Source organism: Cydia strobilella, chromosome 11 (genome assembly GCF_947568885.1).
Source record: "Cydia strobilella chromosome 11, ilCydStro3.1, whole genome shotgun sequence".
NCBI classification, from domain to species: Eukaryota; Metazoa; Arthropoda; class Insecta; order Lepidoptera; family Tortricidae; genus Cydia; species Cydia strobilella.
Window position 1 is genome coordinate 9209131 of NC_086051.1, and position 27528 is coordinate 9236658.

At 34.9% G+C, this 27528-nt stretch overlaps 3 protein-coding genes across 4 annotated transcripts; 2 read left to right on the top strand and 1 right to left on the bottom strand.

Annotated features, from left to right (window-relative positions):
• The first annotated feature begins 668 nt into the window (after positions 1-668).
• LOC134745497 (purine nucleoside phosphorylase-like) lies at positions 669-18414 on the top strand. Of its 2 annotated transcripts, none has more exons than XM_063679542.1 (6): positions 669-837; positions 5119-5216; positions 9883-10061; positions 11221-11463; positions 14464-14607; positions 15900-18414. In XM_063679542.1, exons 1-6 carry the CDS (start codon positions 728-730, stop codon positions 16095-16097), a joined length of 972 nt encoding a protein of 323 aa, XP_063535612.1. In that variant the 5' UTR covers positions 669-727; the 3' UTR covers positions 16098-18414. The 2 variants fall into 2 exon arrangements, with proteins under 2 accessions (XP_063535612.1, XP_063535611.1); XM_063679541.1 differs by having other exon boundaries at positions 671-837; positions 5119-5234.
• A 319-nt stretch (positions 18415-18733) lies between these two features.
• Positions 18734-24473, bottom strand: LOC134745498 (epimerase family protein SDR39U1). The gene is made up of 6 exons (XM_063679543.1): positions 24312-24473; positions 24040-24244; positions 23460-23697; positions 22832-23065; positions 22238-22457; positions 18734-21588 (listed from the first exon to the last, which is right to left on the bottom strand). The coding sequence occupies exons 1-5, from the start codon at positions 24334-24336 to the stop codon at positions 22242-22244; spliced, it is 918 nt and encodes a 305-aa protein (XP_063535613.1). The 5' UTR covers positions 24337-24473; the 3' UTR covers positions 18734-21588; positions 22238-22241.
• A 471-nt stretch (positions 24474-24944) lies between these two features.
• LOC134745260 (tRNA-splicing endonuclease subunit Sen34) lies at positions 24945-27113 on the top strand. The gene is made up of 7 exons (XM_063679252.1): positions 24945-25134; positions 25217-25303; positions 25411-25546; positions 25875-25990; positions 26170-26286; positions 26632-26781; positions 26901-27113. The coding sequence occupies exons 1-7, from the start codon at positions 25083-25085 to the stop codon at positions 27092-27094; spliced, it is 852 nt and encodes a 283-aa protein (XP_063535322.1). The 5' UTR covers positions 24945-25082; the 3' UTR covers positions 27095-27113.
• The last annotated feature ends 415 nt before the right edge of the window (positions 27114-27528 follow it).

Below are 27528 nucleotides of genomic sequence, written 5' to 3' on the forward strand. Positions count from 1 at the left end.
GTGCAACAAATAAAAGCTTGTAATAATGAAATATTATATATTTATTGTATATTTGTTAGGTATTTTGTCTTAAATGTAACTATTTATGCCATTATAAATAAATAAATAAAAAATGTTATTTATTTAGGTCGATAAAATAAAGCTTATTTTATCGAAAATAAACTCTTTAATATTGTCTTCGGTTACCGCGATAGTTACTCATGAAATAAAACTATGATGAAAACGGATTATATCGCGTATGTTGACCACGAACGCTGTAAAGGGTTCGAAACGTCGGGATGTATAACTTCAAATATTGTATGTAACGTAAGAATACGTAAGAACAACATAATAATTGAGTAAGTCTATGGCAGTTTGGAAATATTGACCCCTAAAGTTTATCAAGTGCAATTCATCCATTGATGAGCACAGAAACAATTGGAACTGAACAATATCTAAGTGTTATTCACAAAATAATATTCCTCGATAACGACCTCTTGTCTATTATTAATTTGAACCCTAGAAATAGTTAGTATGTATAAAAGAAATCAGACTTTACACGGTTATCAACAAACTGAACAAACGTGCGTTTGTTGATTCGCCGAGTAGTATCATCCCTGGGTCCGTCATATCGAGATATAAAACTAACCGAGAGACCACACGGTCCCCGCATTGCATGCTCGGACATCAAACGCTACAGAACTGCTCGATCTAATCTCTAAAGTTCTAAACATATCTAGACGTAAACATGGCTCCAGTTAATGAAAAAGTGTTAAACAACGCGGAATACGTTCCTGCGAAGAAAGCCCTGCCTGAAGTGAACTCGGATAATGGACATATCAATGGAAATAAGGCTAGGTGAGTCGCATATACAAACCTTATGTTACTTGTGAGTTCATCTACAATAATCTTATAAGTATGTACCTATCTTGAAAGTAAATTTTTGCCTAATAACTTCTAGTGGTCACATATATAAATTTAAAACGGATATGGGCGGGTAAATTTAAAACGGATATGGGCGGGTAAATTTAAAACGGATATGGGCGGGTAAATTTAAAACGGATATGGGCGGGTAAATTTTCAAATAAAAAGGTTTCTAGCAATTGCAGCATACTGTTTTGTTTCACGTTTTTTTGTGTTGTTGTTCTAAAATGTTCATACAATACTAAATAATAGATAAATAGTTTTTAAATATCATTAGCAATGTACCTACAAATGAAAACGATTGAAAAATGTTGCAAAACTTTTTTTTTATGAACTTTTAAGATTAGCGTATTTGTTATACTTACTGTAAAACAATTCTGTGAATTCTGTTATAAATAATAATATCTATGTTTTTCTTAAAAATATATATTACGCAATTCTACTCTACAAGGGTGGTATGAATAAAGTTGTGATTTACTGAGCGTATCGTTATCTAAGTAAATAAATATAATGAAGATGTCATACAAACTATAATAAAATAAACATTCGTTTTTTCTTCTGGAACATCGTACTAACATGATAAAAACTAGTTTCATAATAATGTCAACTAGGGTTAATTGGACGCAAGAACACTCATATCAACGAGACAATAACGATTTTGAATGTTTTCGATTTATTGGAGAACACTTGTACGAGTATAAGTATGTAATACTATCGTCTTTACCATTTCAAAAATACATATTACGTTATCAAAATAAATTATAACTTTATGAGTACCTAAGGACAATGCCCATGTTAATACCGACCACTTTACTGCTTCACTAAGCATGACAGTCGTAAAGCCATTGAAAAACTAATGGGAATTGGGATTTGTTGCGCAAAAATACTTATATAGGTACTGTAAACAATTGAATGAGTTTTCCTATCGCTGTTATAGCTATTTATGCTTGCTAGAGCAGAGTACCTAGTGGCCAGGACATGCATGGTGCTTTCAAGTTGTGGTGACTTACTAAATAAAAGATTATCTTGAATTTTTGCGGCTCCTTCGAAAAAATATTGATTGTAAATTTGCCCGTTTAATTTTTATCATCACACCAGCTCGGAGAGGCTTACTTTGTACTTCAAAAACTGATAAGAAAGTTGCATTTTGAGTTGTTTGCTCATATTGGCTGATAGAATTGACTTTTAAATGATGATTCTGGATGATTAATATTTAATAACGTTCATTTGGATTTGATTTGGTTTCATTTTGTTTGATGTTTTACAGTTGGTATTTTCCTTGCGTAGTTAGTGAAAATTTTTGTGTTTCACTCGGTGGCAAAATTTGTTTAACCCTCGTTGCCTTGAAACCCGCGCAACGCTCAAGATTCCACTTTTCGAACCACTCGCTACGCTCGTGGTTCAATTTTGGAATCTTTCGCTTGTTCGGGTATCAATATACACGAGCGATTAAACAACAACTTTGCCTCGTATGAGTATGGGTATCCCTATTAGTATTATAAATGCGAAAGTAACTCTGTCTGCCTGTCTACCTGTTACCTCTTCACGCTTACTGCTGAACCGATTTAGATGAAATTTGGTATGTAGACAGTTTAAGTCCCGGGGAAGGACATAGAATATTTCTAGCATGAAAATCATCGTTTTGTGCAGACAAAGACGTGGGCAGAAGCTTACTTAATGTAACTTAAATCGTGGGATCAAAACCGGTCGTGCCGCATACAAGCAATAAGATCCCTTCTTAAAATAAATGCAAAAATGCAACAAAATTACTAAAAATGTGTGCAGGTTCCTAACAAACTCAGACAAATAAAAAGGAAAAGTAATGAAAAAAAATCCTTTCCATCGGTTCCTAAATTTCATACATAATATTATCCAAGGTAATAAAATGGGAAATTCACGTCGCCTTAAAATTACTATTATTTCGTTTTAGACAGAAAGCTGAAGAGTTTAAATCACACTGATTTCCATATATTTGATATGCTCTTTTACTATTTCCAAAAGGAATATTAAAACTGGTCGAGTTAATACCAAAAGAAAAACTTGCGGCAATTTAGTACCAATACCCTCAAAGGAATCTGGTCAATCACGTATCAGGTTGTTAAGGACAGCCTCGCTATGTTGGACGGAAACACAACACAACAAAATGACCATAATCACAAGAAATACCTAGAGCATGTTCAATACTAGGAACATTAAAATGGTTAAACTATAAGTAAAGATGAACTCTAAGTTGTACAGGATAAAGTCGAATATTAGGCAATTTGGGAGCAAGTAATAAGCTTACCACCTAGTTATAGGTTTACATCACGTCACGATTATAATACAACAATATACATTATACTAAATTGAAAATTGAGATCATCAGAAACGTGAAACGCCACATGTATGGTTTAAGTAGTACCTACCTATATTTTACCTGGTAGTAGTTATATACTCGTAATGATGGCAAAGGCTTCTACTTATTGAAATACGAGTAACTTAATTGTAAAATAAGCCATGGTGGAATTTTTGTATTGTTTTGAAACTTTTGAAAGACTAGGTTTTTCTATTCCTAGGTACTTACTTTATTGCTAAATTATGCTTACAATTTATTTACTAATGATTTTGCCTCAGTAATGAACTAATGAAGTGTAATATATGGTATCTAATATCGGCACTGCTTTGAAAAAACTCGCATCTTGTTCTGTCAACCAAAAGATAAATGTAGTAGGGTAGGACGGGGACGTTTAAAACACTTTATGTTTAACTGCCTGTAATTATTTTATTTTTACAGTAAGAAGGGTAGATAAGTGCCTGTATTATTTACGATTATTTAAATAAAATGTGTTTGAAAAGACTATCGCCCACGGTTACGTAATGATAGTGAATTAAAGAGAATGTGGAAGAGTGGTTCAATTGACCCCATAGGTGTGACATTGAAACACTATGTGGGGACGTTTGAAACACCTTAATATATTCGGCAAAATGAAAGATAATTTGTTATTTTAATCTTTTTTAAATAACTATCACGGTATTTAAAGAGATCAACTAAAGTTCGCAAATAAATTACAAACATTTCACAATTTATCTGCGTCTGAAGATCGATCTTGATCAAAGAAAGGGATGTAAAAAAAGTAAGACATTTAGACTTCTTTGTTGTGATTACCTTATACATATAGCTTAATCAAACGTGTTTTAATGCAACAACAAGATATGATGATAAGGAATTTTAGTAGAAATACATAATTGTGTTTCATACAAAAATCAAAAGTTTCAATTACAACAATGTTTCATGACCATAATAAAATCATTGTCACTCCCTTTTTTCACAAAGCATGTATTATTTTGAAAAAACAAGAAGTCTAAATATCAATAATCAACTATTTGTAAGACTTGTGAAAAACGCGGGTACGTTTTAACGTTTCAATTGTCCCCAAGTACGTTGTTTTAACCGTCCCCACGTCACATGTTTTACTTCAAGGACCAATATTCTTTACAAACAACACTCCATCGCTGTTTAAAGGCAGTTTAAATATTCCATAATTCCCATCCAAAACACCAAAAGAATTCAAATAGTCAAAATACATAAGTAAAAAAAATTAACGAAAAAGTATGCGAGCACAGGTCCTTCACTTTATACCGCGAAATTTTTGAACGACTCCTCAAGATTAGTCCATACTACTGCGTTACTCGCGCGCTTGAGCACTATTGGTCCAGCATTTAAGAATGACTGACCGCATAGCTTGAGTATTGCGTCACATGCATAGGTAGTGTAATTTTTAAGAAATTTGACTTGTTTCAATCATAACGTTTGTCCCCGTCCCCTACCCTACCCTATCTATCTACTTTGAGTAGCAGTGTGAGATACGAGGTTTTTTTTTAAAGTAGTGCCGATACGATATGTACCTAATACTTATAGACAAAGACCTCTTACAATAAGGTGACTCGTATATGATTATGGCTGCCAAAATAAATATCATATATACCTATAAATACCTGTTATACGTAGAAATCTAATACACGCGTTACCTTCTTCAATCCCTTTTTCTGTTCGTTGCGGTCATTGTTGCCATACAATCTTTGCGTTGATCCTCAGGTGAAGACTAACTTAATTCTCTTGAATTTTCTATGGCGTGTAATATATCTTTTAGGTATTGTAGATTATGACTGTTCCTTACTGTACCCATACCTATACTGTAAATAGACAGTTAAAGAGTCGTGTATGCTTGGTTTCAGCTCATATTCGTACGAGACCCTGGTGGAAACCGCCAACTTCCTTCTGTCCAGAACCTCGGTGCGGCCTCACATTGGGATCATCTGCGGGTCTGGGTTGGGTGCGTATTGGAAAGAGGGTATTTATTGACACATTTTTAGGCATGCTTTGGGCATCTTAACAAGTTAACGTTTAGAGTAGGAATGTGCCTAACTCACGTTTCTTATTTAACCAAAATTTTACAAACATAAATGATTATTTAGCGTCCTTCCTTATAGATTCTATTACGCTTGAAGTACGAGCAATAGGTATCATGCCACCCGTAGAGTGAGTTTGCTGCGTTTGCATTTTGAGTCGAAGGGTGTCCATGTTCACGTCGGGGTAATTTTTAAGGTTCTGTACCCGAAGGATGACATACGGAATCCTTTTACTAAGCTCACGCTGCCCGTCCGTATGTCTGTCAACGTCCTTTATCTCAAAAATCGTTATAGGTAGACAGTTTCTCAGTACCTATCTATGTATTTACTATAGCCGCTATAACAACAAACAAATTATTTTTCATTTCTCATGCTCTGAAAGTGGGTCACTGTTGTTCCATCAAGTGTGCAAAAAGTGATACCTTTCCGCACTAGGACATTTTACAAAAAGCAAGCAAATTTGCAAGTTTTTTTACAAAAAGCAATTAAAATTGTATTTTTTTTACAATTTCCTTCATAAATATTTTTTTTTTCACTATAAAAAAAAATGTTTTGTAATGTTCAATTCGAGCTCTTTCAAATGATATCCCACTCGACATAATAACTAGACTTTGAAATTTTGCCCCCTCTTTATATTGAGCATTTTCCATATTTAATAAAAACAAAATAAAAAAATTACACTTCCAATGTGTTTGGGTTAGCGTTGTTCATATCTATTCCAAATCAATAGCTTTAGTAGTTTCTTGAGATACTCAGCTATGTGACAGACAGACAGACGGACTGAGTCGCACCATAAGGGTTCCTTTTGTATCTTTTTGGTACGGAACCCTATAAACGGATCTGATATGGTAGAATGCTAAGTCTACTAAAATAAAATATTATCCAGAACTTTTTTAACATCGTTTAGATAAGGACTTTATCTACATGGTCTAACTGTTATTTATTAGTTATATGTGCATAATTTCGTATTACTTTGTTCTAAAGGATTTGCCACACTGGATGCGTTCTGCGGGCAGCGGTCAGGTCAAACTTCAACTTCAAAGGTTGCTGTCAATGTTGTTCATACATAATGCGGGTTTGACCAGACCGCTGACCGCATCCAGTGTGGCAAATCCTTAAGGATTTGATCTGAGGGTAGTTTTAAGCCATATCTGATATAAGGTTATTTTATTTTTATTTTAGGGACTTTATGTTATGATGCTTTCAATATCGTCTAGCAAATACATTTCGGACAAGCCTATTGAGCTATTTGAGCGATCAACGCAGTTTGGCGTGCCTCAGGGCAGTGTCTTAGGTCCAACCCTTTTTCTGGCCTACTTAAACGACTTTACTAACATCCAACTTACGAATGGGCTAGTGATTTCATATGCAGACGATACAGCTCTGCTATTCCATGGGGAAAACTGGGATGAAGTCTATGCTCATGCTGAGGCTGGTCTTTTAAAGGTGACATGGTTACAAACCAACCAACCTACTTACATTAAATATAAAAAAAACCAATTACATAACTTTCTCGATTCTAAACAGCACACAACCTGATAGGCATAAACGTAACTTAATTGCTCACAATTGCGTTAATCAACCAAATAAAAATTGCTCATGCCCCAACATCAATCATGTTACCTGTACTAGATATTTGGGTGTCCATTTAGATCAATTACTTTCATGGAATCAGCAAAACGAAGTAACTGCTAATCGAATACGAAAGCTGAACTGGTTATTCAGATATCTCAGGAATGTCTCAGATAAGGAACTATTAATATACATATATAAAACGCTAGTACAATCCATTATTCTTTATTGTTTACCAGTTTGGGGTGGTATACATAAAACTAAACTCATAGCACTTGAGCGGGCGCAACGATCTGTCCTAAAGGTACTTCAGGGTAAAAAAAATAAGATACGGCACTGTCGACGTTCACCGTGATGCCGATGTGCTTTCAGTGCGACAGCTTTACATACTAAATAGTGTTCTCAAGCTTCACAAAAAATTAAAAATTGATGAAAATTTATTTAAAAAACGTAATCCATATTCGGTAATTAAACAACCTCATATAGCTAAGACTTCTTTTGCACGAAGACAATTTTATGTATTATCAATTAATCTATACAACAAAGTGAATAGGCTAACGAACATCTACACAAAAAGTTATGGAGAGTGCAAAGCACGTTTGTCAACCTGGTTAAAAAGTAAAACCTATGATGAAACTGAATCACTCATAGAATAGATAGGATAGGTAAATCACTTGAGTAGGTATGTGTATGTTAATATACGTTTACGTGCGGCTCGAATAAGTATTGTACGTGTATTTCCATACATAGACATTGGTTTTTTGTTATGTTATTTTTTAGCTCACTTTTATAAAATAAGTAAAATAAGTATCTTGCTATAGCTAACTATGCAGTAAAAAAAAACTAGAACTAGATTAAAAAACAAAAAAATCTCAATAACTAATTAGCATTGCAAATTAGCTATTAATTACATATAATTAGTTAAGAATAGTATTTAAGATTATATTGTTTTTGTTTTTAGCGCTGAATATAACTGTATGAAAGAGCGAATACCTCCTAACACAAGTTTTTTAACTTAAAAGGAGGATTCGACACCCTATGTTTGTAAACATTAGTTAAAAATAAATAATTTTGAATTTGGAATTTTTTGAATTTCACTGACTCCTTGGTACAATTTAAAGAAATACAGATAAAACCTGGAACGGAAATTTGTTTACTTTCGTATTTATAATATTAGTAGGGATAAGTGCAAAATTAAATAGAAATTTGTGAAAAAAAGCTCCTTTATTTACTTATTTGTATATAATTTTGTTAGAATACAGTGCCTACTGCGAACCGCAAAGGAACGTTATGTTTCTCTGTCGCACTTACGCACGTAATCACATTTTCGACAAAGAGGCAAAACTTCGTTCGCGATTTGCGGCAGGCCCTCTGGCGTTCATTTTTCAAATAAAAAACATTGGGAATTAGCGATAGACGAACTTTTGACTGGGTTCTTAATTTTACACATAAAATGCAGTCATTATGGTAAAAATAAGTTCAAAGATGTTTTATCTACACACATATCATAAACCCTCTATGATGCCTTCAAAATCCGTAAATAATGGCCAACATTAAGATAAACTGTTTTGTCACAGCAAATATTTTATCTGTGAAAATGTTATTATTGCTAAATAATAACATCGATTTCGATAATATTATTTTATTCAAATTTCGAACATCTCGGAAAAACAAAGAAATATGATTTGACCTCTATTCTAATATCAGTCGAGATGACGTTTTATTCGAAATGAAATGTCAATTGCATACAAATTTGACAAATCTCGCTTGTTAGTTGGTATCGAACGATATGGCAATCGACCCCCACTCTAATTTGTCTCTGAATTAAAAAAAAACTACGGATGCCTGACATGCGTGAAAAAGTTTTCTTTGCCGCCATTTGACGTGCAGTTTATGTTTATCTTTTAATTGGTTTGTAAGTAAAAAATAATTTGTTTTGTTGTTTTTAAAGTAACTCTAGCAAACGTTTCGTGTAAAATGTGCGATAAAGATATTTCGGAGACGCCACCTCATATCCGCGAATTCCGCCAGAGAGCAACTATGCCCCAATGTTGGCTGCAATATGAGGTTAGTGAATATATCATAGAAAGTTTATAATATGTGTGTAGATAAAGCAGTGTATGTAACTGTACATAATTAGGCATTAAAACACTCGTGTGATTCTATTATGAAACTCACTACGTTCGTTTCATAAATCCACACTCGAATTTTAATGCCTTTCATTATGTAGCAGTCACATAAACTACTATAAATGTATATTTTGATCATATAAAAATATCAGAATAAGCAACACATTTGAAAATTTAGGTTTGTATGGAGTTTTCAAAACTTCAAGGCCGTTGAGCGAGCTAAACTAAAAGTGACATCTGAAGTAGATATTTTGAATACAGATCGTAATTATATTTAACTGTAACTTTTGAGAGGAGTAACATTTGAAATTTAAATTTTTTTGGAAAATGACACACCCTATTGACCACTGACATTGGGAGATATGCGTTACATAGACGCAATAACCTCAACATTATTGACGCATTTTGCCAAGTTAAAAAAATATTCTTCAAGAATTTGACATGGATTTTTTCCAAAACGGAAGTATTATTAATACAAATTGTGGTTCACTGTCTTAGTTAATTAATATTGAGCACATTTAAATATTACCAAATATCTAAAGAAAAACAAGGAAGTAAACGGATTTTGTTCACTTACCTCATGCATACACTGTGTAAGTCTGGGGTGAAACTAATTTTCAAAATGGCCAACTTTTGAATACGATTCGGTAAAACGACCTCTATGTTACGTGTTGCCCTCCAAGTAGTTCAAACCTTTATCACTATATGGTAGGAGCTGTAGTAACTGTGGCAATTATCCTGGTTGACCTTAATTTGGGAAAATTAACAAAAATAAGAAGTTAATCCACTATGCTTTATATGACATCCGCTTAGTTAGTATGACATGTTTGTCACTTCCCTTTGATGTCATTATACATATAAGGATTCTACTGTATATTCCTATTTTCAGGCTCATTAGCAGAACACATAGAAGACCCAGACAGTGTAGACTATGAAGAAATCCCCAACTTCCCCGTGAGCACGGTGGAGGGCCATCATGGCAGACTGGTGTTCGGCAAGATATCGGGCGTCCCAGTGGTCGCCATGCAGGGCAGATTCCACTATTATGAAGGCTACCCCCTTTGGATGGTAAGTAAATTTTTATATTCAACTTTACATTCCCATTCAACAACAGCGATAGTTTTAATCGGAAAATTACAAATATACAAGATTTTTATGTAAAATTATACTTTAACAAAACACATAGGTATAAAGCTGCATCTTTGCTATGATGATCTTTGGGTGATGAACTGATGAAACTTGTATTTTGATGTATGTAAATAATAAATATAATACGCATACGGGCTCTTATCCTAAACTTGGCTAACCAAAAACCAATTTTCTATTAGATTTTGAGTTGCGTGTATATATGGCGGTTATTATTACCTAAGTACTTGGGTAATTATTGACAAATCTATTCCAATTTATGTAGGGAAGTATAGTTGTGTTGTAGGTACATAAAAGCGACTAATTTAATCACCGCAGTGACACCAAAGAATATCTATAGCAATAACGTTAGCGGTAGTTTCATTACATGTTGTTACTATAGATTATTTATAATTCAATCAATTCAAAGGTTGAATGGAAAATATTGCGGCTGATGCAAAGCAAGCTCGACCCCCAGCGGCGGGGTTATCAGTTGTTTTTACTAGCATCACAATGAGAGGGTAAACATTATCGAAAAGATAAGGCTGTTGCGTCAGCATATTTGGTTATTTTTTTCTTTAGCCGGCTGTGTTTATCAAAAATGATGGACTGTCCTTCAGCATTGATTACATACGCGAATCTTCTCGTCTAATAGACGATTTTTTTAAGCAATTGCCAAATTAAATGCATGTAAAGAAGATCTTTGTACATTAAATTATTAAATGAGATTATAAAGGGCTATTAGATGTTGAAGATACTTAAACAAGGACGACAAGGTGTTTGTCATAAATTACTAAGTACATAGATGCTGAATTCCGTATGGATGCCTTATCATATTTATGCTAGGTTTAAATTATACTGAGAAATCGCAATTTTTTATCGGCGACGCGGAAACGAACCTAGTTTTAATACATACGTTTATTATACTTATTGTTTATTGTATTGATTGCAGGTAAAGATCAACCCATTAAGTAACAAAAAACACTAGGTTATAAGAGCGTTATGTATGCCGCGAGAACGTCAGCTTCATTTTAAAAGAGCCGGTCCGCAGTAGGTAATATTATAATATAATAATATATGTAGGTACTTCTTTTCATTCTAGTGTTGCCTACCGATTCGCGTAATGAAACTCCTGGGAGTAAAAACTTTGATCGCTACAAACGCAGCTGGCGGGCTCAACCCCAACTACAAAATCGGAGACCTCATGATTGTAAAGGACCACATCAACATGATGGGCTTCGCTGGAAACAATCCCCTCCACGGACCCAACGACGAGAGATTTGGACCTCGCTTCCCTCCAATGAACAAGGCGTACAACTTGGAATATAGGAAAATAGCTAATGAAGTAAGTACATTATCCAACGATAAATCGCGACCATAATTTAGTAAAAGAAAAAAATTACTTATTTGCTATCGCCGAGCAGAAATACCTAGAAAAAAAAACATATTGGAACCTGAACTGAAACAGCGGAAAAAAATGGTTGCACGCATGGACGGATTTCAAAGATTCATTGATTGTATAAGATGCGTAAAGTACAAGACAAATTCATGGTTTGAATTTAGACAGCTAATGTAGACGGCGCTGTACGGCTCCGTACATTATGCGGTAACGTTGGTCGTCAGAAGTTGACTATTACGTACCGTAGGTAATATACCACCGCACGACGCCATCTACGTCTACTGTCAAACGCGAATTCACGATTTTTTCTTAGTAATTTCATATTTTTTTAGTTCGCCAACAAACTGCAATCGCAGTTTGGCGAGGAATATAATTGCAAGAAATTTGTTGTGTACTTTGTGATAAGTAAAATAAAAAATCTAGTACTTAAGTACAATCAATACACGGCCCTCCGGCACGGATAAAAATGATTCCATCGTCGTTGATGTTGATGCAACCGTAAACTGCTCCGAGTAAGTTCGAGGTTATCGAGGGTTATTGCATCTGGCACACTTACATAACAAAACAGCTTATCTCTACGATGCTTTAGTATAGATTAGACCACAAGAATATAAGCACAGTTATCGGCTAACAATGAATGATAAAACATTCTGGAACTAAGATAAGGACCATGACCATTGATGGGACGACATTAACTTTAGAACGAAATTCTTGTCTATTCCACGCATTCCATACTCATGTATGTACACAACAACCATATTTACCAGTTGTTAGTGTTGTTACTAGTTACGATTCCTGGAATAATTAATGTCGTTTACTACTTATTGGGAAACTGTAGATGATGTATGGGTTATTACACAGATTTAGTGTTTACATTTTTCTTTTTCTGTATTTGATTTCTGTTTTTATTTTATTTTCGACAACTACGTTGGGACCAATTTTAGACGATGTATGTCGCAAGCACATCTGCCTCGCACAGCTCTCTATATACACTCTGAAAAAAAACTGTCGCCTGCGGTGTTTCCGGGCCGATACGAACTTCCAACCTTAAATAAAAGAGCGTACTCCCATCTTAAATGCCGGCAACGCACTTACAACCCCTCTGATGTTGCGGGTGTCCGTGGGCGACGGTAATCGCTTACCATCAGGCGATTCGTCTGCTCGATTGCTCCTATATCATAAAAAACAGACATTCATCCCGGGGTTCCAGTATCGTTCGGGTATTTTTAGGGTTCCGTAGCCAAATGGCAAAAAACGGAACCCTTATAGATTCGTCATGTCTGTCTGTCTGTCCGTCCGTATGTCACAGCCTCTTTTCTCTGAAACTATAAGAACAATACTGTTGAAACTTGGTAAGTAGATGTATTCTGTGAACCGCATTAAGATTTTCACACAAAAATAGAAAAAAACAATAAATTTTTGGGGTTCCCCATACTTGGAACTGAAACTCAAAACTTTTTTTTCATCAAACCCATACGTGTGGGGTATCTAATGTATCTATGGATAGGTCTTCAAAAATTATTTTCTATTTTCTAAACTGAATAGTTTGCGCGAGAGACACTTCCAAAGTGGTAAAATGTGTCACCCCCCCCCCCCTGTAACTTCTAAAATAAGAGAATGATAAAATTGAAAAAAATCTATGATGTACATTACAATGCAAACTTCCACCGAAAATTGGTTTGAACGAGATCTAGTAAGTGGTTTTTTTTAATACGTCATAAATCGTAAACCGCAATTTACCTTTCACTCACGTTTCACATAAAAATACATTTTTAAAATTATGTAATGTACGGAACCCTCGGTGCGCGAGTCCGACTCGCACTTGGCCGGTTTTTAGGGTTCCGTACCTCAAAAGGAAAAAATGGAACCCTTATAGGATCACTCGTGCGTCTGTCCGTCTGTCTGTCTGTCCGTCTGTCACAGCCTATTTTCTGCGAAACTACTGGACCAATTAAGTTGAAATTTGGTACACATATGTAAGTGTGTGACCCAAAGATGGACATGTAACGTAAACATACTAATTTTAAACACGGGGGCTACTTTTGGGGGGTAAATGAGAAAATTAAAAAATAAAGTTTGTCAAAATATATCGTGTTACATATCAAATGAAAGAGCGCTTTGTGAGAATCTCAAATATATATTTTTTATAATTTTAAAGTTAATAGTTTAGAAGTTATTCAAGAAAAAAGGCAAAAAATGACCATTCCCCCCTTTATCACCGAAACTACTTTGTCAAATTTTTTTGAAAAAAATACACAAAATAGATCTTTACCTATATATCACCGGAAAACCTATTAGAAATGTGCAGTCAAGCGTGCGTCGGACTTAATTACTTAGTTTTTGATCCGACCCCTACGGGTTTTTTAAAGACATTTCACACAAAAGATACATTGTTTAAATTGTGTAATGTACGGAACCCTTGGAACGCGAGTCCGACTCGTACTTGGCCGGTTTTTTTTTGTTTTCCGATGTATGATCAGCTCCACTCAGGTCAATTACTAACGAATGCCAATTGTAAGTAAGTACGAGTAATTACTATAGTGGCTTCTAAGTAAGGTGGTTTCTAATGACTAGCCATACTTGGATTGAAGAGATCTATAATAATTATGTAGGTCATAGTGTAATACAAGTTTAATTATGGAGTCAATTAACCCTGATATACCTACTCAGATACTGTCCGCGCGCCAATTCCGTGCATTCGGAGGTCGAGGAAGTGGGAGGGTGTGCGCCGCGCCCGTACATCAAAATGACACCACTCGGTCATGAAGATGATTAGCGAACTAGGCTCCACACTCGCGTTCGCGGCTTCGCGCCGTGATTCGCGCATGAGTGCGGAGGGCCCTTTACGCCCAACATTCCTGTTCGCGCGCGGACAGTCGGTGTATTACTTGCTAAGTGTACCTAAGTACCCAAATATACTAAAAGGTTCCATTAATATACTTTCAGGTAGCGAAAGAATTGAATATAGAAAACATCGTACGCGAAGGCGTGTACACCTGTCTCGGAGGACCTAACTTCGAAACTGTAGCAGAGTTGAAGATGTTGCAAATGGTGGGAGTCGACACAGTAGGCATGTCAACAGTACATGAGGTAATGGAACTGCTTAAAAATTAGTAAGGTGTATTAGGATAATTTCGACTACTCCAAAATGTCGGCTAATTCCGAAAACCACCCATTAAGTAATTTCATCATAATTCATATTACAGTCCATTTTTGGGATAACCCGACATTCTGAATTTTCGAGCCTAAAGGATTTCCCACACTGGATGCGTTCTGCGGGCAGCGGTCAGGTCAAACTTCAACTTCAAAGGTTGCTGTCAATGTTGTTCATACATAATGCGGGTTTGACCTGACCGCTGACCGCAGAACGCATCCAGTGTGGCAAATCCTTAATACTGTGAGAGGTGAGCTTACTGTGGGGCTTAGCCAATTTGTGTAAGAATGTCCTTTACTATTTAATATTTATTGAAATGTTTGGTATCTTGGAAGCTTACTAATTAAGCTAACAACATAAAAAATACTATTTTAACCGACTTCCAAATCTCAAAAGGAGGAGGTTATCAATTCGTTTTTTCTAATGTTTGTTACTCCATATCTCCATCATTTCTGGACCGATTTTGATAATTCTTTTATTGATTGTAAGTATATACATACATATTGGTCCCGTTTTTGTCAAAACGCAGTTCTGATGATGGGATCCATGAGGAATCGAGGGAAGTCCTCAAATGTTAAAGGCATACATATAGTTATTTTAGTATTTTCATCAACAAATCAAGCATTGAGATATAAAAAAGTGACATTTGATGAAGTGGAACTGCTGATGATGATCAGAATGGAACTCTTCAACGACGCATAGTACACGTTTGACGATTTTGATTTCGACTTGGACCTGGACTCGGTTCGGACTTCGGACCTGGACCTGAACTAGGACCCGGAGAGTTATAACACTTATAACTGCGACCCTTACAGAAACTATATGCTACTAGATAAGTGGGATAGGTTAGGTTTGAACTGCGGTCATCAAAGAACCGAACTGCTATCAGAGAAGTGGGTTAAGTTAGGTTAGAACTGCGACCCTTATAGAAACAAAATGCTACTAGAAAAACGTGACGAAATGGATTAATTATACTATATCTGGTGATCAATTAAATACCAGCCAATAATTTATATGGCATTTCAAACTGTTTTGAGAAGTCGGTTTTTTTTCTGTTAAAGATTATAACGTAAAAAGTATCTTTGCTGGGTCGATAAATACCTACAACGAAATGAAAGGCGCGAAATTCCAGTGGTTTATTATTAAATTAAATCATTTTTAATTCGATCAACTGTGCCCTTACTTTGAATGATTATGAATTATTAATGTATTTGTTTTTTTTTCTCAGGTTATCATCGCCCGCCACTGCGATATGAAAGTATTCGGTCTGTCGCTGGTGACCAACGAGTGTGTGACTTGCGAGGACGCGGCAGACGAAGCCAACCATGAGGAGGTGCTGGATGTCGGCCGCATGCGGCAGGATATTCTTCGCAAATACGTTTCAAAACTTGTTGAGCGATTCGCCGCGGTAGATGGCTTAAATTGACACATCTTACCTCGACTATTGATATGCTAATATCTCAGGGTGCCTAGCCAAGGTGACAACAAGGTGTCGTTTACGCTACGAAAACGAAACGCTTTGTGTCTATCACTCTTCCTTAAAGGCTTTATACACTGCTAAATTTAGGATTCTAAACGATTTAGAATCCTAAATTAGTAAAGTGTAATCGCGATTAGCAAGTAAAGATATCCTAATTAGGAGCAAGGATAGTTTCTGACAAGCTGAATGATTTAGCATCCTAGTTAGGATAGGTGTAATAATATTTAGTTTAGTCAGTCGCCTAAGGCGGCGGGCGGACGTGTCTAAGTTTAGAACTGTTGTGACTAAATTTAGAACAGTGTAATCAGGAGCGTCCTTCTTATCCTAAGCAGTCTAATTAGTATGACTAAATTTAGCAAAGTGTAATAAGCCCTTAAGCTACATTCGCTACGGAGCGTAAACGATTGTCATGTTGGCTGCGCACCCTGCTTCGGCGATACTTTCCAAACTTGAAAACGCCACTTCAGTTAATTAAACGTTCCTCATTAATGAGGCTTCGGTATACAAAAGATGACTGCGCGGCCAACCGCCGTATGGTAGCAGTTGCTATTGTTGCTATAATGTACGAAATATACTCTTTATAAGATCTTCACTACCTTCGCATGTCTCGGTCCTGCCATCTTTGACCTCCTGGATCCATCAGAACAAACGCTTAAGATTAAGTACTGGCTGTGAATGTTCAGCAATGGCCTGAAGGTACCTGCGGCACGAAACATTACCAACACTTCATTGCCCCTTATTAAAACCTCGACATCAATTATAATTTAATACCGCCAGTAATTTATCCGAAATACAGGTTGAAATTTTAGTCACTATATTCTGTTTTTTTATTCCGTAGACTAAAATGACATTTCATCTGGTACTAAGAAATGTCATGTCTTACACATGAGACGTCATTTTAGTCTACGGAATAAAAAACAGACCTCAGTCATACTTTGCGTAGTGACTTTATAGGTCATACTTTTATTATGGGACTAATGCCGAAATCGCGAAAAAAAAAGAATTTGGCTGTCCCATAGAAATCAGCGGCATCACATCAGCCGCAATGTATGAAACAGCCAGTTTTCTTTGCGATTTTGACAATGGTACCATAATAAAAGTCGTTCAATATGACATATGACCTATGAAGTCACTACGCAGAGTCTGGCTAGTGATTATAATTTCATATATGGAATACCTACCATAACCTATATGATGACTTGATATGATGAAGGTAGTACCTAACTGAATACTCAAAATTCGTTTATTATTAAAATGTGTTCTTATTTAGAGTTAGACCAAGCTAAGTTGGCAGCGATTTTGATAGCCCAGATGGTGCAAGTGTTATTTTTACCGTCAAACTTCTATAAGATTATGACTTTTAAATAACACTTGCACACAATACACACATTGCTGCCCGCCAACTTAGCTTTGTCTAACTCTATGATAGTGTTTGTGGGGCAAAAACTAATTTAATTAGTCAAAGTGAAGCACTTTTGTTATCGTTTACTCTATTTAGGACCTTAAAATAATGTAAACAAATAATATCATTTTTGTATCTAGGATTTGATTGATTTCCCAAACGACCCAGTTTCGGGGGGTTTGTATGTTTTAACATACTGACAGGTCCTAATGGACTATAGGAGCAGTTTATTTTAGTTAGGCCTATTAAACCTAGCGTAGCGTATTAGGCCTAGCGGCTTTGGACAGAGTAGCATGGCGGTCTTTGGTTTCGGAGGCCAAGATCCACTTCGGGTCGTCGCACCACAGCAGTAAGTAAGTAAGTAGGCCTATTAAAACTCTTAAGAATATAATATAGACAGATAGTTTAAGTAAACCAATTGTTAGAATTAAGCATATAAGCATATTTATTGTAAAGTTTATACATGTCTTAAATGATATAATAAATAGTTTAAGATTGTATTTTCTTGGCTGTATTTTACCCAGTTAAAATAGCAATTAAGTACAAATTAAATTACGTTTACGTACAAAATGACAATATATATTATATACTTATTTTGTATATTACCTGTATTTGTAAATAAACTTTTTTGTATTTTGTATATCACATAGATGCTTAGGTACTTTATGAACGTGTAGTAGTAATGCTTAAAAAAATTGGTTATACTTCTTTATCTGTGAAAATAAATGGGCCTGTGAAAATTTTCTTGTGTTTCAAGTGTCAAGATTTATGCATTTAAATATTTTCTTATTTGATTATTATATTATTTGTAGCTTAAATAGAGCAATTTATTATTTTCTAATAAAACTATCATTATTTATCCTGCTCGTATTATTATTTGACAACCTTGTTGTTCTGATTTAAGAATGATACATGAAATATTTATACTTACCCAACTAAAGTAAAATGGAAAAATAGTTTGTACAAAATAAAAAAGTGCAAGTAAGTACCTACATCTAACTAGGTATTACTTTAATTTCTTATTAAATTACATTATAATAACTTAAATTTAATCACTAAAGTATTTAATATTGTCTTCGGTTACCACGATAGTTACTCATGAAATAAAACTATGAAAACGGATTATATCGCGTATATTGAATTTATAATACATCCCGACGTTTCGAACTCTTTACAGCGTTCGTGGTCAACGGGTGGGTGGTTAATATACGCGATATAATCCGTTTTCATAGTTTTATTTCATCACTAAAGTATTGTAAATATTATAACATTTAAAACCTTCGCGCTTTGAACACATATTAAAACTGAAACCTACAGTGAAACCTGTGTCGAAACGTTGGTAAATAAAGGTAACGAAATAAATCTGCGATAGACCCAATTATAAATGTGGTATATTGTAAATATTGCACATAAAACAACATTATTTAAATTCTATAACAAACTAATCTACTTAGTCAAAATGTTTTCGTTTATACAGTCAAGGTATTAATTAAAACTACTTTCAATACGAACAAAGAACCAAAAATATGTACACACTACACATGTTTACTTCTGTGACTTTATACATATTTCTGTCACTTTGTCCGTGCCAATATTTAATACATTAACCGTACCTACTGGTGGGTATTGTCTAAAAGTTTTTAATGTTGTTATGATGGCATTATAAATGGGGTTCTAGATGAGATTACTTGTTAAGAAACAAATGATGGATAGTAAACACAAACCTCGTAAGGGTCTTAAAGACCACTGTACAAAATCTTTGCTAGATGAGTTTGAATCTAGTTTATGACCATAAAAAAATTAATTCCTTTGAAATAGACTTTACATTCTAACAGGCGTATTCGAATTTTAATTATAGGATATGAATTCGATCTGGATTAGATGTGGATCGGATTTGTCAATGTCAAAAGTCAATTCAATTCAATCTTTAAGTAGTATGGCTCCATCGATACTGTCGATGATTTCGCCAACGTCAAAGTGGGATCCACGTGGGATCGAAGGGAACAACCAAATATTCCGAAACATGTTTTTCCGATTTTTATAACCACGATTTTCATAATCCCGATTTTTTTATAATTCCGAAATATCAAAATTACGATTTTTAAAAACACGATGGAATAAAATCACGAATGCGCTATTTCCGAAAACTAAAAATTCGATTGTCATTTGACCGAAAGCTTAAATGATTGATTAAATGATTATATGATAGTATGTCTCACAACAGTTTAAATTCGACGAAAGCTTAAAGTTCCGATTTTACACTTTTCCGGTATCTTAAATTCCGAAAAATCATTGTCCGATCGGAAATATAATAATTCGGTATTCAGAAATCCGTCTTTTGTAAGGTCGGAAAAATGAAATTCGTGATATTCAAATGAAGACGCACGTTTTAGTAATTCGGTATTCAGAAATTCGGTTTTTGTATGGTCAGTTTTAGTAATTATTACGGGTGCCTGTCGTGCCGCATCACGTTAAATTCGGCATAAAATATTTTTGGCATAATAATTTGGCATAAATAAATTCGGTAGAACTGCGACCCTCAAGATAACGAACCAGAAAAGTGGGTTACGTTAGGTTAGAACTGCGACCTCCAAGAAAACGAACTGTTGCCAGAAAAATGGGTTAGGTTAGAACTGCGACCCCCAAGAAAACGAACAGTTGCCAGAAGTGGGTTAGGTTAGAACTGGGACCGAACGAACGTGGAACGTGGAAACGAACTTTTCTGGCAGAAAAGTGGGTTAGGTTAGGTTAGGTTAGAACTGCGACCCCCCAAGAAAACGAACTTTAATAATATATTCGGAATATCGTTAATCGGAAATTTTAAAGTTGGAATATTTAAAATAGGAATCACGTCAATTCGGAGTTATAAAATTCGGAGTAAGGGCAATTCAGAATTCGTGTTTTAAAAATCGTAAATGTTAAATTCGGGGTTTGTCACTGTCGGAATTGCTATAATCGGAATTATGTAGTTCGGAATTTACAAAATTCGGGTTTTCGGGTTTTCGGAAATATAAATCTTCGTGATTTTCATCATTCGTAATTACGACAGTCGGTAATAAAATTCGACATTTTAAAATTTGGAATATTTTTTTCCGAATTATGTAGTGTACCCGGGATCGAATTAATATTTCTTGATTTTCTTCAGCCAGTGTACGGTAAATAAAATTATGGGCTTCTAGGGCTCTAGCCAGACATGGTTAGAGGTAGAAATACCAAATGCTCTTAGAGCACGACGTTGCTCGGTAGTTATTGTTGTTGTCTCGTAAAACAAGAGTGAATAGGCTGTTACTGAACCGGTGAGCTCCATCTTAGGCCCTGTCTTCACTTTCCATCAGGTGTGACTAGGGCCAATCGCCGATCAGTTTATATATTAAAAAAAAAACCGATAGCTGGATTTTACGAGAAGCACGTGGACTACCGGCCGTTGACTCCAAAATGGTGGTTAAACACGCTTTGAGATTAATTCTCCATTCACTGTACACTACCAAATTAGATTACTGTATAATAAAGCTATCGATATTACACTTTAAACAATATTAATGAGCAAAAAACAAAGGAATTAATCACGAGGCTACTATTAAGATGGCGTTCGAACCGGAAGTCCTCCATTTCTTCAACGAAAAACGTCACTTTTGACAGTTTTGACACTGACAGATCCGATCCCGATCAAATTCATATCCTATAATTAAAATTAGAATACGCCTGTAAGACTACGAGGTTAGTTAGGTACTTGATATCGCTATTAAATAACAACTGAACAGGTACTTTTTAGATTGTTATTTACATCATATCATTACATACATCTTTGCCTGAAATAGTGACGTGACATTCTTACTTGTAAATTGTAGATAGTGTAGATGTTGGTGTTACTGTATTTTTACGAGTATCCGTACTTTCATTCCTTTAATTATGTATACTCATAGTAGATCCTGAGTATTGTCCCTTGGTCAGCATCATAGTTTTTTAGGGTTTAACTGGACATATAATTCCTGGCAATAGACAGTGCGCTGGTCTATTGAGAGTTCAAGAGCAAGTCTGAAAAGGCATTCAAATTATCCGTATCAATCCGTGAAGAAAAACGTAAATTAGGAAAGTTTAGTCCTGTCAATTATAAGGTTCAAAACAGAAAGCAAGTTACGGAAGTATAGTTTGTCAAAGGACTGTCTCATTTCAAACATAGACAGAGAGAATCATACTATCTTTGTCTTACACTAGTACTAGCACCCAAAAGAAAAGGACGAGTATATAGGTAGTTGTTTTTGTTTTTTATTTACTAACAATTTGGTTTGACCAACTATAACAGTGAAACACCGACTGCTGTCCATTTTTAGGGTTCCGTACCCAAAGGGTAAAAACGGGACCCTATTACTAAGACTCCGCTGTCCGTCTGTCCGTCTGTCACCAGGCTGTATCTCATGAACCGTGATATAGCTACAGTTGAAATTTTCACAGATGATGTATTTCTGTTGCCGCTATAACAACAAATACTAAAAAGTACGGAACCCTCGGTGCGCGAGTCCGACTCGCACTTGGCCGGTTTTTTTATTATTTGTATTCAAGTCAGTCAAGATCAAGAATTTAAAGGCGGGAATATTTGATTTCGAAATCGATCTCCATCTATTTTGCTCTTGATGTATTCGATTGGCGAGAGAAGTATTACGAAAGCTACAATACAAATACGTACTTCCTCAATTTGCTGTTTTCTTTGGAAACAGATGCGCGACGTCCTTGCATGCGTCATCTAAGTTGAGGTATTTGTACGAATATCCGAGTTCAATGACTTTTTTAGGCGTAACGTGTTGTCCTTTGGTCAGTAGCATGGCTCTCTCAGGGTTGAGTAGAACATTTAGAATTTTTTCTGGCACAGGAAAGAAAGCTGGTCGTTTGAGAGCTTTGGCAAAAGACTGCAAAAAAAAACATTAACTTGAACCTGGCAAGCTTTTATGATGCAGTGAGTAGAACAAGTAGCTGTGCAGAGTAACTACAGAATAAGGAATTGATATAGAACTTCTTTCATAGCTAGTTCGGTTGCTCACCGTATCCTAATGGTTTTTAATTTCAAATGCTTGAATACAATTGTGACTAGTGAAAAGGGGTACAAGTCTTGCGCAGCTCGGGTGAAAAAGGGTACAATTGTTACATGGAACTTATGCCCTTCTTCACATGCACAAGACTATTTTCACTAGATCCACAGTTTTAATGTGAAGAGAAGGATTTTTTGTCTGCAGCTGGTTTATTGAAATATGCATCCTGAATATATTTCTTACGGATATCTTACCGCTGTAAAATCCCGATTAGTTATAATGTGAGGAGATACACCATTTAGTATTCCATCAACTTTTTCATTTTCTATCGCGAATTTGATGATTCCTGTAAGATCATCCACATGTATCCAAGGCAGGAATTGCTTGCCTGAGCCAATACGCCCACCTAGTCCAAGGAAGAATGGCAGGATCATGTTCTTTATCATTCCACCTTCTCGGCCAATTACTACACCAGATCTTATTATAACCTGAAACCACAAAATTTAAAGTTTATTGAAAAATATTTGTAAATACTAGGTCACTTTTATTAGCTATTTGTAACTTAATTTTAAAATAGAAAGTCACTTCATTTTAACTTAAGTTATATTTTTAATATTGTTCAATAAATTATTCTAATTTATACTTAAATATTGTAAACTTTGAAATAAATAGTCTAATTTAGGAAAGATTAAGATGTAAGAATAAGAATATTTAAACTATAGGAATACAAAAAAATGTATCCCATCAACACGTGTTATCAATATGTGAATGGGTTTGGATTATTGAAAGTTTTTATTTACACATTCACTGCCAAGTAGGTTCATTCTGTATTGGAATTGGGGCGCTTGGCACTGAAAGTGTTAATAACCAGTATGGACTTACAAGTCTAACTGATGGGTCTACTTTACTGGCTGCTCCCTCCCATTCAATAGTTAATCTGGAGAAGAAGTCTGAGCCAGTGACAGCACTACTTTCATCATACTTGTTATACTCTGAAGGCTCATATGCACCAACTCCAGTGACCACAACCAATACCTTAGGTTTAACTTCTACCTTGTTTATGGCTTCTACTAATGATTTGGTAGTGAAAACTCGAGAATTCTGGACATTTTGTTTAAACCTAAAAAGAAAAAAAGTGTTTTAGAATACTTTTTATAGTGACATGGAAAAAGTATGTACAGACCTCAATGTGGTCTGTGTTGTTTGAAAACATTAGAAATGAAAATATTAATTAAAAAATTACACAAATAGGCATTTCTTTCGTTTTTTAAGTGTTTGAATACTAAACAAGTTTATTTATTAATTATTATTACCGGTAATATAAATTACCGACCTTTTGAACTGTATCAAAAAGTTTATTTGAATACTAAACAAGTTTATTTATTAATTATTATTACCGGTAATATAAATTACCGACCTTTTGAACTGTATCAAAAAGTTTATGAGTCATAACAATACATACCCAGGCGTCCAGGCCTTGGTGAAGTCCATAAACTGTTGCCCCGCAAGATTGACCACAGCATGCGTGTTGTCGGGCAAACCTCTCATCGCTATATCCGACCAGCATAGGTTGTTTCTGCCCGGCATTCGAGAAACGTTCGTCACATCATATCCATGTTTTGAAATGAGATCACCCAAACGCCTACCTATGAAGCCAGTGCCCCCGCCTAAAAAAAAACAAATAATTCATAACTCTCCCTAAGTTTCGGAGGAACACAATAAAAATAAACTAACCGATTAAGACTTTCAGATTTGTCATTTTGGGACTAAAATTATGTAACGTGCACTATTAAAAACTAAATGAATTATATGTTCACGTCTCTGTTTCGAGGAGTACGTGATATAAATAGACTACATTAAATTGTCGGCCGGTATTATAACTTTACTTTCATGTAACTGCATACAAAGAAGAGCTGACAAAATAATCTGAAGCCGAGCTGAACTTACAGCTGATTTTATTCAACTGTCAAACGTAATGAACGTTCATACAATGTACCATCGTACAGCCCATTCTTTTATGATTCTTTATAAAATTTCTAATTATAATTTAGCAATACAAACCATGTACAAAATGTATATACAATTTCTTGAGGACTTGATATACTTTCACTTTGTAAAATGTCTTTGTAATATAATATTGAAATATAGTTTGTCAAAGGACTGACTCATTTTAAACATAGACAGAGAGACTCATACTATCTTTTTCTTACACTAGTACTAGCACCCAAAAGAAAAGGATGAGTACAGTTTTTTTTTGTTCTTATTTACTGCCAATTTGGTTTGACCAACTATAAGAAGTTTACTGTCAAGTCGTCTTTGTCATGCATAGACGTACAATATCATCAGAGACCCAAACGTCACGTCACCACGTCAGTCTATCAAAAGTCAAAATAATCTAATTATAACATGATAGTCTAATGCTTGCTAAAATAGTTTATATTTATTAAATATATTGAAAAGAAAATAATTAAGACATTCTTTAATACGCCTTACAATATTTTTGCTATGATATCCCTTTACGTGGAAAAAGGAGTTGCATATGTATGGAATGCAGAAGGTTGGTTAAATTTTAAGCCTCAAATTATTGTTTACTTTTATTCTAAACTCTAAACTACATAATATATTGTATATCGTCTCAGATTGGTTCACCCTTCGTACGCAACATAGAATATGCGGCGCACTTGTAGGAACTCTGCCTTCCTACCCGAGGCAAAACGACTTCTTTGGTGAGTATGAAATAGTACAAATCCTTTTGCTTAGCTTGCAATTAAACATTACATTTATCAGCACCATGTTTTTGTGTATACCTAATGTATTTACTGTACCTTTTTAGGTCTGCCGGTGGCCCTCATGTCTGAGGAAGCAGCATTGTTAGTAAATAAGGGAATATGTGAATTATATGAACTTCCAAAAATTACATGCAAACCTAATAAATCCGACAAACAAAATGCAAAAAGTATGGAGGAAAAGTTAGTACCTATGCACCATTTTTCCTAGATTACTGGCAAAATTGATAAAGATGTCATATTATTATAAAATATTTGAGAAGAAGTGACCACATCCTTGTATATCCATGGATGGATTCAGTAGCGGATTTACCCTAAGGTCAAGTAGGCCCAGGCCTAGAGCAGCGAGATATTAGGGGCGGCACTAGGCAGTCTACCCATGATGGGTGCTGAGAAAGGGGCAGCTAGTACTTACTACAGGGCCTGGGGCCTAGGGCGGCAGAGACTGTAGATCCGCCACTGGATGGATTCTAGTACCTAATCTTAATTTATAAAATTTGCATATTTTTAGAGTATTAGCAGAGCAAACAGAAGCCTTAAGAAAGCGAAGAATTGAACAACTATCACAGAAAATTGACATTATAGTTGCTGGAAAAAGGCAGAAACTTATTACAAAAAAAATTCCCAGTAAGATTTTGTGGCTAAATATTACCTAAATCAAGTAGTTGATTGAAGTGTAAAATAATAATATAAAATTTTGTTATTTTATACGTAGTGACATTTAGAATAACAAATTATTTCGGTTTCGGTAATAAATCATTTGAGTTTGAAGGTTGTTAACATGTTACTCCAATTTATTCTTGCAGTTACAGAAGAAAACTTGAATAAACAAGCATTGTTGCAGGAAGAAATAGATAAATTACCCCCTTTGTTGCCAGCTCATGTGCTTGTGCACTTACCTACACAGCACCATATGGATACAGGTAAATACTATGCCGGGTATCTAGTAGATATTTTTAATTGAAAATTATATCTTTAAAAACATTGATATTGTCGCTTTCCTGTAGATGTGCTTTGTTAAATAAGCAATCAACATTTATATAATAGGTACTTGATGTCACATTGTATAGGTAATTAAATGATTATTATATTTCCTCTATTTCCAGTTTCTCTTATCACAAATTACAATCATTATTTCTATGTACAATGAAGTATATGTATACATACATACAAATTAAATTAATCAGTTAAGTTAATGTGCATAATATTACCTCTTAATATATTAAAACAACTCAATGCTAAATTAATGTAACATTACTTAATTTCAGAAAAAAGTAAAGTTGGCTTAGATGTTTTGAGTCCTAGCATAAGGGAAGGAGACGGAGTTCTACATTTCACTGTTTTTGATGATCTTTGGGAAAAAGGCCATTATATTACAAGTGGCTCCAAATTTGGATCAGATTTTCTTGTTTATGCAGGTAAATGTATAGTTTCTGTTTAATTTGTGTAATCTGCCGTTTTGTTTTCAGAATGAGGCCTGTGATTAATATTATATGCCCCACTACAATATTAATAATATTTCTACATTTGTTTACAGGGGACCCTGTCAAATTTCATGCTATGTATATGGTTCGCTGTATAAAAGATGATAAGACATCCTTCAGACCTATCAACCTCATAACATTTGGAAGATTGTCAGTAGCTGTGAATAAAATAGCTCTTTTAGCGTTTTGTAACATATATGGACAAGTTCAATACCAAACTCTACAATGGCATGATAATACTAATTAAATGATATATAAACTTACAATTATTGTTTGATTCTTATTCTTTATTTATTTAAATTATGATGAATGCACCAGTTGTGCATAAGGTGTACCATATGCTTGTTTACCACCATCCAATTTTAAAAAGATAACGCTGTAAAGCACTCTATTCATGGTCGTACATAACTTGCGACCGAAAAGGAAAATAAAGAAAGCGCAGAAATTTAAAGTGTTTTTACTAAACACTCGAACACGTTCGCCAACGTCAATGTGACAGTTCTTTGGTGTTGTTAGCCTAGTGTTTATCTAAACTCGAGGACCTTATTTTAAAATTTAAGAGTTGGCGTAGGCGTAACTACTTAAATAAAATACGTTAATTGTACGAGTTAATTTATATAATGCTAGTGTTGATTGCCTAAGCATCCTTCATTGTGTTTCTAGTTAAAATAGTGCTATAGC

Excerpts from the sequence above, each read along its gene's own strand:
- LOC134745497 (XM_063679541.1), top strand. The coding sequence starts at position 728 with ATGGCTCCAGTTAATGAAAAAGTGTTAAACAACGCGGAATACGTTCCT. Across the intron at positions 838-5,118 it reads ATCAATGGAAATAAGGCTAG|CTCATATTCGTACGAGACCC; the intron begins GTGAGTCGCATA and ends GCTTGGTTTCAG. Across the intron at positions 5,235-9,882 it reads GGGTGCGTATTGGAAAGAGG|GCTCATTAGCAGAACACATA; the intron begins GTATTTATTGAC and ends TCCTATTTTCAG.
- LOC134745498 (XM_063679543.1), bottom strand. The coding sequence starts at position 24,336 with ATGACAAATCTGAAAGTCTTAATCG. Across the intron at positions 23,698-24,039 it reads ACCAAGGCCTGGACGCCTGG|GTTTAAACAAAATGTCCAGA; the intron begins GTATGTATTGTT and ends TTTTCTTTTTAG. Across the intron at positions 22,458-22,831 it reads CTAATCGGGATTTTACAGCG|TCTTTTGCCAAAGCTCTCAA; the intron begins GTAAGATATCCG and ends TTTTTTTTGCAG.
- LOC134745260 (XM_063679252.1), top strand. The coding sequence starts at position 25,083 with ATGATATCCCTTTACGTGGAAAAAGGAGTTGCATATGTATGGAATGCA. Across the intron at positions 25,135-25,216 it reads ATATGTATGGAATGCAGAAG|ATTGGTTCACCCTTCGTACG; the intron begins GTTGGTTAAATT and ends ATATCGTCTCAG. Across the intron at positions 25,304-25,410 it reads GAGGCAAAACGACTTCTTTG|GTCTGCCGGTGGCCCTCATG; the intron begins GTGAGTATGAAA and ends GTACCTTTTTAG.